The 14,971-nt window shown below is 54.1% G+C and overlaps 1 protein-coding gene across 1 annotated transcript in view; it reads right to left on the reverse strand.

Annotated features, from left to right (window-relative positions):
* Window positions 1-14,971, reverse strand: part of LOC138498458 (fibrocystin-L-like) — a 374,239-nt gene that overhangs the window by 306,016 nt on the left and 53,252 nt on the right. Inside the window, exon 7 of the mRNA XM_069622208.1 lies at window positions 10,652-10,817. Coding sequence (XP_069478309.1) covers window positions 10,652-10,817 — 166 coding nt within the window. The remainder of the gene's footprint in view (window positions 1-10,651; window positions 10,818-14,971) is intronic.

Raw genomic sequence — 14,971 nt, forward strand, 5'->3', positions numbered from 1 at the left:
TACAAGATGAAGGTATAATATTCATAATGTTAATATGTTGAATAATGAAATGATAATTGTTTTCTTAATAGATTTTTGTGTACTGTGAAATATGTAATAAGTAGCTAATAAAACCCATGTATTACATAATTGCATTACTATAGACAAAACACAAAGAGACATGAGCACATACTAATATGGCCATATACAGGGAAAGTGAAGTTAGCAAAAAAGCACAAGTAGGAGCAGAAACAATTCATAACCTAACTGATTATTTTCATGCAAATAAATGATTGCTCTGTTTCAAAGCTGCTATTTACCCTATGTATATGTATCACTTGATGTGATTGGACCCTAAGGAAAGTAGTGTGAGTACAATGTATACAAATATGACCATATACAGGGAAAGTACAGCCATAAAAAACAACAGAACTATCAGAAAGTGCTGATAAGTCTATTGATTATCTTTATGCACATAAAGGATTGCTGTCTTTCAAGCTTGTGTCTTCCCCTATGTATATGTTTCATATGATGTGACTGGACTCTAAGGGAATTACTGTAAGAACCTACTTGAAGGATACGTCTACAAATAAAATAAAATGTTTAGTTTCTGACTGTTACTGAAGAAAACCATGAGGCCTAGATATGCCAGCAAAAGAAAAAAGAGTGAGCCAGACATGTGATGTCATCAGTGATGTCATCAATGACATTTGTGATGTCATCTTTGATGTCATGGGTGTGAGTCTTAGCAGTGCACGGTGGTGGCGCGAGTTATGGTTGCTTCGCTTACCATAACTGGCGAATTTCAACGGTTTTTCGGTTTTACTTGGAACCATAACGTCCCTTTAACAAAGTTTTTTCACTGAATTTCATAGGTTTTTAGTAGAGCAACTTAACCATAATGTCCCTTTAACAAAGTTTTTTCATTGAATTTCATAGGTTTTTATTAGTGCAACTTAACCATAACATCCTTTTCAATAGATGAAGACCACTAGCATCTTAGGTCATCGAAAGTGGGAACCCCGGGTGGTAAAAAAAAGATTTTTCTTCCCAAAAGGAAAGAAAAGGAAAGTCTTTTACCAAGATGGCCACCATGGAAAGACAAGGCGGGATGTATAAAGAGAACACAACAGTGCATCAGCGGGGGTTGGGGGAAAATGAGGGAGACACGGGGCATGAGCGGGGGGTGGGGGTGAACAGGGGACAAGGGGCATGAGCGGGGGGGTTGGGGAGAAAAGGAGGGAGAAACGGGGCATGAGCAGGGGGTTGGGGGTACAGGAGGGAGACACGGGCCATGAGCGGGGGATGGGGGAAACAGTAGGGAGACATGGGGCCATGAGCGGGGGGTGGGGGGGAACAGAGGAGACACGGGCCGTGAGCGGGGGGTGGGGGGAACAGTAGGGAGACACAGGGCATGAGTGGGGCGTGGGGGGGAACAGGGGAGACACGTGGGCATGAGCGGGGGATTGGGGGAACAGGGGAAAAACGTGGGCATGAGCGGGGGGTGGGGGGGAACAGAGCACACATGGGGCATGAGCAGGGGGTGGGAGGAACAGGGGACACAGGGCATGCGCGGGGAATGGGGGTTCACAGGGGAGACACAGGGCATGAATGGGGGTTGGGGGAACAGGGGAGACCCGGGGCATAAGTGGGGGGGTGGGGGGAACAGGGGAGACACAGGGCATGAGCGGGGGGTGGGGGATCAGGAGGGAGACACGGGGCATGAGAAGGGGGTGGGGGGGTAACAGGAGGGAAACATGGGGCATGAGCGGGGGTGGGGGAAACACGAGGGAAACATGGGGCATGAGCGGGGGGTGGGAGGCAACACGAGGGAGACACGGGGCATTAGCGCATTAGCGGGGGTGGGGGGCAACAGGAGACACACGGGGCATGAGCGGGCGGTGGGGGGAACAGGGGAGACATGGAGCATGAGCGGGGGGTGGGGGGAAAGGAGGGAGACACGGGGCATGAGCGGGGGTGGGGGGAACAGGGCACACACGAGGCATGAGCGGGGTGGGGAGAACAGGGGAGACACGGGGCATGAGTGGGGGGGTGAGGGGGGAACAGGGAAAACACGGGGCATGAGCGGGGGGTGGGGGGAACAGGGGAGACAAGGGGCATGAGCGGGGGGTGAGGGGGAAAAGGAGGGAGACACAGGGCATGAGCAGGGGGTTGGGGGGTAACACGAGGGAAACACGGGGCATGAGCGGGGGGTGGGGGAAACACGAGGGAGACACAGGGCATGAGCGGGGGATGGGGGCAACAGGAGACACACCACACGGGGCATGAGCGGGGGGTGGGGGGAACAGGGCAGATACCTGGCATGAGCGTGGAGTGGGCGGTACAGGAGGGAGACATGGGTCATGAGCGGGGGTGGGGGTACAGGAGGGAGACATGGGACATGAGCGGGGGGTGGGGGGAACAAGAGAGAGACACGGGGCATGAGCGGGGGGGTGGGGGAACAGGAGGGAGACACAGAGCATGAGCGGGGGTGGGGGGGGTAACACAAGGGAAACACGGGGCATGAGCGGGGGTGGGGGGAAACACGAGGGAGATATGGGGCGGGGGTGGGGGCAACAGGAGACACACGGGGCATGAGCAGGGGCTGGGGGGAACAGGGCAGATACTGGCCATGGGCGGGGGGTGGAGGGTATAGGAGGGCCAAACGGGACATGAGCGGGGGGTGGGGGTACAGGAGGGAGACACGGGGCATGAGCGGGGGGTGGGGGGAACAGGAGGGAGACACAGGGCATGAACGGGGGTGGGGGTAACACGAGGGAAACACGGGGCATGAGTGGGGGATGGGGGTACAGGAGGGAGACACGGGGCATGAGCGGGGGTGGGGGGGAACAAGAGAGAGACACAGGGCATGAGCGGGGGGTGGGGGGAAAAGGAGGGAGACACAGGGCATGAGCAGGGGGTGGGGGGAAACACGAGGGAGACATGGGGCATGAGCAGGGGGCAACAGGAGACACACAGGGCATGAGCGGGGGATGGGGGAGTGGGGGCTAACAGGGCAGAGACTGGGCATTAGCGGGGGGTGGGGGTACAGGAGGGAGACATGGGGCATGAGCAGGGGGTGGGGGCAACAGGAGACACACGGGGCATGAGCGGGGGGTGGGGGCTAACAGGGCAGATACTGGGCATGAGCGGGGGTGGGGGTACAGGAGGGAGACACAGGGCATGAGTGGGGGTTGGGGGGTACAGGAGGGAGACACGGGGCATGAGCAGGGGGTGGGGGGAACAAGAGAGAGACACGGGGCATGAGCGGGGGTAGGGGGCAACAGGAGACACATGGGGCATGAGCGGGGGATGGGGGGTGGGGGCTAACAGGGCAGATACTGGGCATGAGCGGGGGTGGGGGGTACAAGAGGGCGAAACGGGACATGAGCGGGGGGCGGGGGGTACAGGAAGGAGAGGAGACAAGGGGCATGAGCGGGGGGTGGGGGAAACACGAGGGAGACATGGGGCATGAGTGGGGGTGGGGGGTACACGGGGCATGAGCGGGGGGTGAGGGGCAACAGGAGACACACGGGGCACGAGCGGGGGGTGGGGGGTACACGAGGGAGACACGGGGCATGAGCGGGGTGGTGGGGGGTAACAAGAGGGAAACAAAGGGCATGAGCGGGGGGTGGGGGGAACACGAGGGAGACACGGGGCATGAGCGGTGGGTGGGGGGCAACAGGAGACACACGGGGCATGAGCGGGGGGTGGGGGGTAACATGAGGGAAACACGGGGCATGAGCAGGGGGTGGAGGGTACAGGGGGGAGACACGGGGCATGAGCGGGGGGTTAGGGGTAACAGGGCAGATACTGGACATGAGCAGGGGGTGGGGGGTACAGGAGGGAAACATGGGGCATGAGCAGGGGGTGGGGGAACAGGGGGGAGAAATGGGGCATGAGCGGGGGTGGGGGGAACAAGAGAGAGACACGGGGCATGAGCGGGGGGTGGGGGGAACAGGAGGGAGACACGGGGCATGAACGGGGGTGGGGGTAACACGAGGGAAACACGGGGCATGAGTGGGGGGTGGGGGGTACAGGAGGGAGACACGGGGCATGAGCAGGGGTGGGGGGAACAAGAGAGAGACACGGGGCATGAGCGGGGGTGGGGGGAAAAGGAGGGAGACACGGAGCATGAGCGGGGGGTGGGGGGTAACACAAGGGAAACACGGGCATGAGCGGGGGTGGGGGGGAACACGAGGGAGACATGGGGCATGAGCAGGGGGTGGGGGGCAACAGGAGACACACAGGGCATGAGCGGGGGTTGGGGGAGTGGGGGCTAACAGGGCAGATACTGGGCATTAGCAGGGGGTGGGGGTACAGGAGGGAGACATGGGGCATGAGCAGGGTGTGGGGGTAAACAGGAGACACACGGGGCATGAGAGGGGGGTGGGGGCTAACAGGGCAGATACTGGGCAGGAGCGGGGATGGGGGTACAGGAGGGAGACACAGGGCATGAGTGGGGGGTGGGGGGTACTGGAGGGAGACACGGGGCATGAGCAGGGGGTGGGGGGAACAAGAGAGAGACACGGGGCATGAGCAGGGGTGGGGGGAACAGGAGGGAGACACGGCGCATGAGCGGGGGGTGGGGGGTAACACAAGGGAAACATGGGGCATGAACGGAGGGCAACAGGAGACACACGGGGCATGAGCGGGGGGTGGGGGGTACACGAGGGAGACACGGGGCATGAGCAGGGGGTGGGGGGTAATACGAGGGAGACACGGGGCATGAGCGGGCGGTGGGGGGCAACAGGAGACACATGGGTCATGAGCGGGGGGGTGGAGGGTAACACGAGGGAAACACGGGGCATGAGCGCAGGGGTAACCGAAGGGAAACACGGGGCATGAGCGGTGGGTGGGTGGAACATGAGGGAGAAAGGGGGCATGAGCGGGGGGTGCGGGGCAACAGGAGGCACACGGGCCATGAGCGGGGGTGGGGGTAACACGAGGGAAACACGGGCATGAGCAGGGGTGGGGGAACACGAGGGAGACACGGGATATGAGCGGGGGGTGGGGGGTAACACGGGGCAAGAGCGGGGGGTGGGGCATGAGCAGGGGGCAACAGAAGACACACAGGGCATGAGCGGGGGGTGGGGGGTACAGGAGGGAGACACGGGGCATGAGCGGGGGGAGGGGGGTACAGGACGGAGACACAGGGCATGAGTGGGGGGAACACGAGGGAGACACGGGGCATGAGCGGGGGTGGGGGGGTAACACGAGGGAGACAAGGGGCATGAGCGGGGGGTGGGGTGGAACAGGGGAGACACGAGGCGTGAGCGGGGGGTGGGGGGAACAGAGGAAACATGGGGCATGAGTAGGGGGTGGGGGGCACAGGAGGGAGACACGGGGCATGAGCGGGGAGTGGGGGGGAACAGGGGAGACACGGGGCATGAGCAGGGAGTGGGGGGTGGGGGGAAACACGAGGGAGACAGGGGGCATGAGCGGGGGGTGGGGGGAACAGTAGGGAGACACGGGTCATGAGCGAGGGGTGGGGGGAACAGGGGAGACACGGGGCATGAGCGGGGGGTGGGGGGAATGGGAGGGAGACACGAGGCATGAGCGGTGGGTTGGGGGAACAGGGGAGGCACAGGGCATGAGTGGGGGGTGGGGGGAACGGGAGGGAGACACGGGCCATGAGTGGGGGGTGAGGGGAATGGGAGAGAGCCACGGGCCATGCGCGGGGGGGCAACGGGAGAGAGACACGAGGCATGAGTGGGGGGGGTGGGAGGAACAGGGGAGACATGGGGCATGAGCGGGGGGAATGGGAGAGAGACACGGGCCATGAGCGGGGGGTGGGGGGAACAAGAGAGAGACACGGGGCATGAGCGGGGGGTGGGGGGAACACGAGGGAGACATGGGGCATGAGCGGGGGTGGGGGCAACAGGAGACACACGGGGCATGAGCGGGGGGGGTGGGGGGAACAGGGGGGAGACACGGGACATGAGCGGGGTGGGGGGTACAGGAGGGAGACACGGGGCATGAGCGGGGGGTGGGGGAAACACGAGGGAGACAAGGGGCATGAGCAGGGGTGGGGGGTACACGGGGCATGAGCAGGGGGTGAGGGGCAACAGGAGACACACGGGGCATGAGCAGGGGGTGGGGGGAACACGAGGGAGACACGGGGGCATGAGCGGGGTGCCTGGGGGGTAACAAGAGGGAAACACAGGGCATGAGCGGGGGGTGGGGGGGAACACGAGGGAGACACGGGGCATGAGCGGTGGGTGGGGGGCAACAGGAGACACACAGGGCATGAGCGGGGGCGTGGGGGGTAACACGAGGGAAACATGGGGCATGAGCAGGGGGTAGGGGGTGCAGGGGGGAGACACGGGGCATGAGCGGGGGGTGAGGGCTAACAGGGCAGATACTGGACATGAGCGGGGGGTGGGGGATACAGGAGGGAGACATGGGGCATGAGCAGGGGGTGGGGGAACAGGAGGGAGACACGGGGCATGAGTGGGGGTGGGGGGAAAAGGAGGGAGAGACGGGGCATGAGTGGGGGGTAACACAAGGGAAACACGGGGCATGAGCAGGGGGTGGGGGGTACACGAGGGAGACACGGGGCATGAGCGGGGTGCCTGGGGAGTAACAAGAGGGAAACACAGGGCATGAGCGGTTGGTGGGGGGAACACGAGGGAGACATGGTGCATGAGCAGGGGGTAGGGGGCAACAGGAGACACATGGGGCATGAGCGGGGGATGGGGGGTGGGGGCTAACAGGGCAGATACTGGGCATGAGCGGGGGTGGGGGTACAGGAGGGAGACATGGGGCATGAGCAGGGGGTGGGAGGCAACAGGAGACACACGGGGCATGAGCGGGGGTTGGGGGGTAACACAAGGGAAACACGGGCCTTGAGCGGGGGTGGGGGGAAACACGAGGAAGACATGGGGCATGAGCGGGGGTGGGAGCAACAGGAGACACACGGGGCATGAGCGGGGGTGGGGGGAACAGGGCAGATACTGGCCATGAGCAGCGGGTGGGGGGTACAGGAGGGAGACACAGGACATGAGCAGGGGTGGGGGGTACAGGAGGGAGACACGGGGCATGAGCGGGGGGTGGGGGAAACACGAGGGAGACACGGGGCATGAGCGGGGGGTGAGGGGTAACAGGGCAGATACTGGACATGAGCGGGGGGTGGGGGGTACAGGAGGGAGACATGGGGCATGAGCAGGGGGTGGGGACACAGGGGGGAGACACGGGGCATGAGCGGGGGCGGGGGAACAAGAGAGAGACACGGGGCATGAGCGGGAGGTGGGGTGAACAGGAGGGAGACACGGGGCATGAGTGGGGGGTGGGGGGAAAAGGAGGGAGACACGGGGCATGAGTGGGGGGTGGGGGGTAACACAAGGGAAACACGGGTTATGAGCGGGGGGTGGGGGAAACACGAGGGAGACATGGGGCATGAGCAGGGGGTGGGTGGCAACAGGAGACACACGGGGCATGAGCGGGGGATGGGGTGGGGGCTAACAGGGCAGATACTGGGCATTAGCGGGGGGTGGGGGTACAGGAGGGAGACATGGGGCAGGGGGTGGGGGGCAACAGGAGACACACGGCGCATGAGCGGGGGTGGGGGCTAACAGGGCAGATACTGGGCATGAGCGGGGGGTGGGGGTACAGGAGGGAGACAAAGGGCATGAGTGGGGGGTGGGGGGTACAGGAGGGAGACAAGGGGCATGAGCAGGGGTGTGGGGGGAACAAAAGAGAGACACGGGGCATGAGCGGGGGGTGGGGGGTAGCACAAGGGAAACATGGGGCATGAACGGAGGGCAACAGGAGACACACGGGGCATGAGCGGGGGGTGGGGGGTACATGAGGGAGACACGGGTCATGAGCAGGGGGGTGGGGGGTAATACGAGGGAGACACGGGGCATGAGCGGGCGGTGGGGGGCAACAGGAGACACACGGGTCATGAGCGGGGGGTGGAGGGTAACACGAGGGAAACACGGGGCATGAGCGTGGGGGTAACACGAGGGAAACACGGGGCATGAGCGGGGGGTGCGGGGCAACAGGAGACACATGGGTCATGAGCGGGGGGTGGGGGGTAACACGAGGGAAACACGTGCATGAGCGGGGTTGGGGGAACACGAGGGAGACACGGGATATGAGCGGGGGTGGGGGCAACAGGAGACACACGGGGCATGAGCCGGGGGTGGGGGTAACACGAGGGAAACACGGGGCAAGAGCGGGGGTGGGGGGAACACGAGGAAGACACGGGGCATGAGCGGGGGTGGGGGGTACAGGAGGGAAACATTGGGAATGAGCGGGGGGGGTACATGACGGAGACACGGGGCATGAGCGGGGGTGGGGGGGTAACACGAGGGAGACAGGGCATGAGCGGTGGGTGGGGTGGAACAGGGGAGACACGGGGCGTGAGCGGGGGGTGGGGGGAAACACGAGGGAGACACGGGGCATGAGCGAGGAGTGGGGGGGAACAGGGGAGACACGGGGCATGAGCAGCGGGTGGGGGGAAACACGAGGGAGACACAGGGCATGAACGGGGAGTGGGGGGAACAGTAGGGAGACACGGGGCATGAGCGGGGGGTGGGTGGGAACAGGGGAGACACGGGGCATGAGCGGAGGGTGGGGGGAATGGGAGGGAGACATGAGGCATGAGTGGGGGAACAGGGGAGGCACAGGGCATGAGCGGGGGGTGGGGGAACGGGAGAGAGAAACGGAGCATGGGCGGGGGTGGGGGGAACGGGAGGAACACACGGAGCTTACTGTGAAACGCTCCATGAACCGATGAACAAAGATGGCGGGCGTCTCTCACAATAGACGCACTGCACGCTTCACGGCAGCCAATCAGAGCGCAAGTCAGATGTCCATCACGCAAGCGCTTGCCCAATCCCGGTCCTGTCCGCGGAGCGAACAGGGAAGTGTGTCCGCGAAGCGGACACAGATATCACTAATCTTTTGCACTTACATTTTTGTCATTTTTAAAATAACTACTGGACGGATTTACACCAAATAAAAAAAGCACGCTTTCGGGACCAAGCTACCACTCCCACCGCAAATTTGGTGTAAATCCGTCCAGCGGTTTGGGCTGTAGGCGTGAGCAAAGTTTTTTCCCATTATGTCTATGGGAAAAAAAGAAGTTTTGGGACCCGCCCTATAACTTTGCCCCCCTGGACCAAACCTCACCAAACTTTGCAAAAGAAATTCAGAGTGGGCCATATACTTTTTTTGCAAAGTTTGGTGAGGATTCGTCCAAGGAGAGTGAAGTTATAAGCCGCCCAAAAAGTGCTCTTCGTATGGAAACAGCAACTTAACCATAACTACATGGCCACTACTGTGGCCATGTAATATATACATTCAGTGAAAAAACGTTAGTCAAGGGGCAGTTAAGGTGAATAAGTTCAGTGCAACAGAATCCGTGAAATGTAAAGAAAAACTTTAGTTGAAATGACGTTAAGGTGTTTATTTATTGCAACAAGATACCTGCAATTCTGCAGGTAATGGAAGCTACGCCACCTTAATTATGAGGCACCCATAGTACAGCTCTTAAGCACATATGATTATTTATATTTGATCAATTTGTTTCTAAAAATGTTTTATTTACTGACATGATTATTATTTATATACAAAATAATAATGGAATTTTTAAAGAGATTTTACTTGAATTTGATATTAGTATTGTTTTATTAATGATTTATATATTTTTTAAATAGTTTAAAAGCTGCTAAACAATCTTAAAAATATATGTTATGGGTGATGTTCCTATTCTTCATAATAGCTGGTTTAAAGAGATTTTATTTTAATGTGATGTGACTACTTTTTTTATAAGGGGTCTATATATAATTTTAAAAAGTAGTTTTAATGGTTGTAAAAGAAAATGTTAATATATAATAATGTTTACACATTACATTTTATGACATATTTCTGAGCTTGTGCTCGACTTATGTCATTGGTTTATTATAAATTGTTAATATTTAAATTTTTAAACTAGAAAAATATGAACTTGGAAGTAATTTTACATATTTCTACATATTGCAATATAGTATTTGTAGTTTTTTTTCTAATTTGTAACTGTTTACCTTGCCCTTAAGAACCTGAAATGTCCCGAAATGTGTGTAGGTGTGATGATTTTATGGAGATTCATGATGATTTGAGGGCATTGTGAATAGCCTGCGGTACGTCTTGAAGTTTTAGAACTTTTCCCCAAAAAATTGCCCATGGGACAATTTTTGGGGAAGCTTGGTAATTCTTAGTAGTGCGTTAAAAAAGCCTTTTTTAGCAGGTACTTCATGAACAACATCCTTGCATTGCATCAGCTGGAAGAAAATTACATGACTTCATTTGGTAGAACTTTAGCCCTTGGCACTCATTCACTAGAAGGACAAGTATTTAACTTAGGTGGATGCCCAACAAATCTAAAAACTGCTTTATTATTTATTTACTGAGGATTTACAGCCTGACAATAGGAATGATGTAAAGAAGATAAATCGATGATAAATGCAGTTCCGGAGAATCTTGTTAAAACTATTACATTTCAAGGTCTGGTCACCGTTACCTTCTTGTTTACTACACCTCTGACAACTCTCAACTTTGTGTGTTGCTAGTAGAACACTACATACAACAGTTGCTTTGCCAGGTTCTTTGCCTGATTCAGTCATTTCTAAAATTGTGCACAGGTGAAATGCAACCTCTACGGAGGTAATAAAACAAATCACTGCACCTGACATCAGGTCGGTGTATGAAGACTTTTGAATCTTCAGTGGTGTTCACCAGCTGTAATCCTGACACATGTATTGGGTGCTGTAAATCATCATTCAGAGAGTTGGTCATGAATATCACATTCTGCTCCTCTGGGCAAGTACTCTGGAAACCAACAAATGTGGAATCTAGGAAAAAAGAAGTTAGAATTGATTTGTGCTATAAACAGTGAGTAACATGATTGTACTTTGACACAGATACAGTGTATTAATGCAGATACGGCGAACAAAAACAAAGTAAACGTTTGTTATAAAGTAAGTATTTTTGGAATGTATTCCAAATAATAATTTTGATCATGTATTACAACCAGTGTCTGTTATGTCGGAAAATATTATCAGATTCCAAATCTTCAACAAATCTGCACCTACAACTATCCTACAACTAGTCTATAAATCATTAGAGAACCTCTCACTTAAGAGTGAATTCTCTCTAAGACGTTGTTGCCTTTTGCCTTTATATATAACAGCCTTTACTACACCACCAAAAAGCACATTAGGCACAAGTTGCCATAATCAACGTCGCTTGTGCACTCTCTGGATCCTTAAGTATGGGTGCTAAGAGGCTTAAGTGAGGGGCTGGGCTAACAATTCCACTAGACAGTACAAAACCCACTATTCTACAAAGCATACATTCTGTGCCATTTGCTGGACTGCTTGGGGAACACTGTAGGAATGGGCGTGTGTTCACAAATATTTTTTTAAGTTACTTACCATGGATTCTGTATCTTTGACATATATCTCGGGTGCTGCCGATCATTGGAAATGTATCCGCCACTGGGGGGGGAGGGGAGAGGGGCAACACAGATCCGCCAGACCCTTCCTATGTGCCCTGAGCACAATATGTCGGGGTAAGTATATATTGAGGCGCCACTCCCTGTGACCTTAGTTCCACCCTTTTTCTCTAGCACTTTGATGCTGAGGGACCACAAAACCAACAACGTGTTCTAGCTGTCCGCCAAGTGGGGTAGGTTAGAGGGAGGTGAGGAATCAGTGGGAGGCACAGCCATCAGAAAGACCACTAAAAAAAGATAACTACTTTGTTCTTCCAATGGATTCCAATGGATTCCTTCCTCCCATGAATTCCTCAACTTTGATAGACTCCCATAGCAGTACGTAATTCTGGAGCAGGGAGGAGAGCAAGGACACTTACTTCAAACCTGAAAACTCAGAAGGGCAGCCCTGCCAAAGGGAACTCCCTGACCAGACCGAGAATCCAAGCAGTAACATTTTCAAACATATGAAAAGAAGCCCATGTACTCACCTAGCAAATATTTAGAACAGGGACTCCAAGTTGCAAAACTTAGGTGGCAGCCAGTCCTCTGAGATCCTAAGGTTCATTCTTACCAGCCAGATCATTGTATTTCTAAATGCAGAGGATGATCCCTCTTGATATGGTCTGTTTAGTCACAGCACAAAAACACCAAGGGCAAAGCTGTAAGCCTAGTTCACTTCTGTTGCATTCCTCCTGTTAGGGCCAACGTATTATAATACAAAAGAACGGGCAAAGGAGTATATATCTATGGTAGTGGATAACTAGAAATTACTGTCAGAAACACAAAATGACTGTCCCTATTAAGAAGCACACCGTAACCCTGCCAGGGAAAGCTTTCCCTAGGTGGCCGATGGTGCGCCGCCTATCTAATAGGGATAGCAAGAGATCTTTCCCTCATCAACAGATACACAATTAAATCAGTCACCTTCAGTTAAAAAACCAGAGCAAGTATTACTTTAGACAGTTAGCATTAGATCATGTCTCTTCTGTGTAGTATGAGAGGTTACTTCTATCAGGAATTTTTATATGTTTTTATTCACCAACTAGATAGAGACCTGCCAAACATCAGACCTTGTTCTGGATAGTTAAATCATAAAAGCACCCAAATAGTAAGGGAGCCCCTAGAGGCACAGGGCCTAACTAGGGAAAATTGTTACTTGACGTGTTCGTTTTTGCTTATAGGAACAGCATCATGGTCATGAGAGGACCCGTGAACCTAAGGTCTACCGGTTTCGATAACCACTCCAATTAGGGTCATCTTCTTCAGGACCACGTTTTTTATGTCATGGGCGTCGCTCCATAAATGATCCGTTGTCGCGGATCAGGCGGTACCTCCATCCCCTAGAGAGAGACAGAGCTTCCCAGCTGCTGAACACTCTCACTGCGATAGAGTTTATTCTAAGCAGTCGTGTGCTTATTTAATCTAAGCCTCAATGGTAGTGTCTAATGCCTAGGACCTGCTTAATGTCCTGTGGTAAAAGAACAGCAAAGGGGGTGAAGGAAAAGGGGAAGTGTGTAGTGAAGGGCATTCCCAGAGACCCAGATGACTTTGTAAGTGGGCCACCTCATTAGTATCTGGTGGTGAGACACACATACGTCTGTCAGTATTAATGCTACCTACCAGTGCTTGAGTGTTACTCTCTGCTCTGGGAGGTGGCGGTTCTTCAAAGGGCGAGTCGAGCGAGTTACTCTGCTCGATTTGTGTCCCTGCTTCTGGGCAGAAAAAAGCATTCAGTTCAGCGTACTGAATTGATATGGCAAGGTCTTATTGATATGGCAAGGACACCTAGTCCTCTTACCTGTGTCACGCTGTTGTACTGCAAACTCACTGCAGTGATACGGCAGGCGTATGTTTCCGGTCAATTATTTTCCCTCGTTTCTAGTAAGAAAAGGAGGGAACAATGAGCTATCTCTCGGTTGTGATTGAGCCAAGTAACTGGTTACGAACGAGTGTGAGCTAATAGTCTACCCTTACCTTTGAGGACACAGTGCGTTATTCGTCAATCGCGCTCTGCTTGTGTGCTGACTAACGGAACCAGTTGGCAGCTGGATATTTGTACAGGACAACATTTCCGTGTACGTCAGGGAAGGGCCGTGGTTAGACGCACGCCTGCTCAAATGCTGCAATATCATAGCAGACATCTTAGAGCGGGGTCAATAATAGTTGTCCTCGCTTACCAAGGAGCCTTGCAAATGTGTTGTCTAAAATGCTTGCTATATGGCCAGCGTTGTTGTAAATGCCAGAGCCCATATTAGTGCCACATGAAATGAACGTATCATAAACGTTGTTGCCACATTGCGGGCTATATGGGTTGTGTTTTGGACAAATAGAACATTAAACGTTCCAGCAGTAACTCACAGGCTAATAAAGTGCGGTGTAGGGTTATTTAAACACTACTCATTCGGGGCTCCCATATAGTGTGGCTGCCGATCTCTGGCAATGATAGTTGCGGGTCACATCCTATGCTCTCAGGGGTGTAATGTGGCCAGTTCATACCACTGCACTGCTTCATTCAAACCTGTACTGAGTGTGTCTAGCCTAAACATCCAATGTTGTTCTCTCCGCAATATTAAATTATGGAAATTGCCTCCCCTTTTGGGTGGACAGATCTTTTCAATGATCATCCAGTGAAACTGCTCTGGACTGTGTCCGTCTGCCAAAAAGTGGGATATTAATGGGGCTGTCAATTTCTTAGTCCTAAAACAAAATCTGTGTTCAATCATTCGTTTTTTCACTGCTCTGGTCATCCTCCCGACATACTCCAAGTGACAGGGACAGGTAATAAGGCAAATGACTCCTGAGCTATTACAATTGGTATAGGTCTTTTTACCCATGGGCTCTTCCACCCTATATCTATTTGTACACTCCGTCTGGTTTGTGCACACATGGAGCATTGCCCGCAGGATGAATGTCCTGTCAGTGGCATACTGGTCAATAGTGTCGATTGAAATTTGTCATTAGCTTGGCTGTGTTCAGGCAATGTTTTTACCAGCTTGTCCCTCAAGTTTTGCCTTTGTTTTAAGGAAAAAGAGGGCATAGGGAGGTGGCGCTCTCCTGTATTCAAAATTGGCCAAAGTTTGTTAATCTCATTTTTGATCTTGTTAAACAGTGGAGAATAACTGAACACTGCAGTGATGTTTTCCCTTATGGGAGCTTTTGGATGTTGCTGGAGAGTATTCTCTCGGGATGTTGCGTGCCCATTTGTGTGTGGTGTTCAATATGTGTTTCGGATACACACGGTTGATCAGCTGTGTTTTTAAGGTCTTGGCCACTGTTTGGTCACAGCCCTGCCAGCACGGGCACCAGCAGAACCAACAAAGAGCGTGTCATCTTTCCTGGTCTCTCTCGTATGGGAGACATAGTAGCTGAGGGGCCGCACCATATCAAGCTGATGTAATCGTTCCCCTACCTTGGAAGGGTGAGGAGGAGGAAAAAAGACAGGAAGATGCATCTTTTGAGGGAGATGACAATCACTGACCACGTTCGGGAGGGAGGATGACCTCATTCTCA

This window comes from Ambystoma mexicanum, chromosome 5q (assembly GCF_040938575.1).
Source record: "Ambystoma mexicanum isolate Mex_15411 chromosome 5q, UKY_AmexF1_1, whole genome shotgun sequence".
Classification (NCBI taxonomy): Eukaryota; Metazoa; Chordata; class Amphibia; order Caudata; family Ambystomatidae; genus Ambystoma; species Ambystoma mexicanum.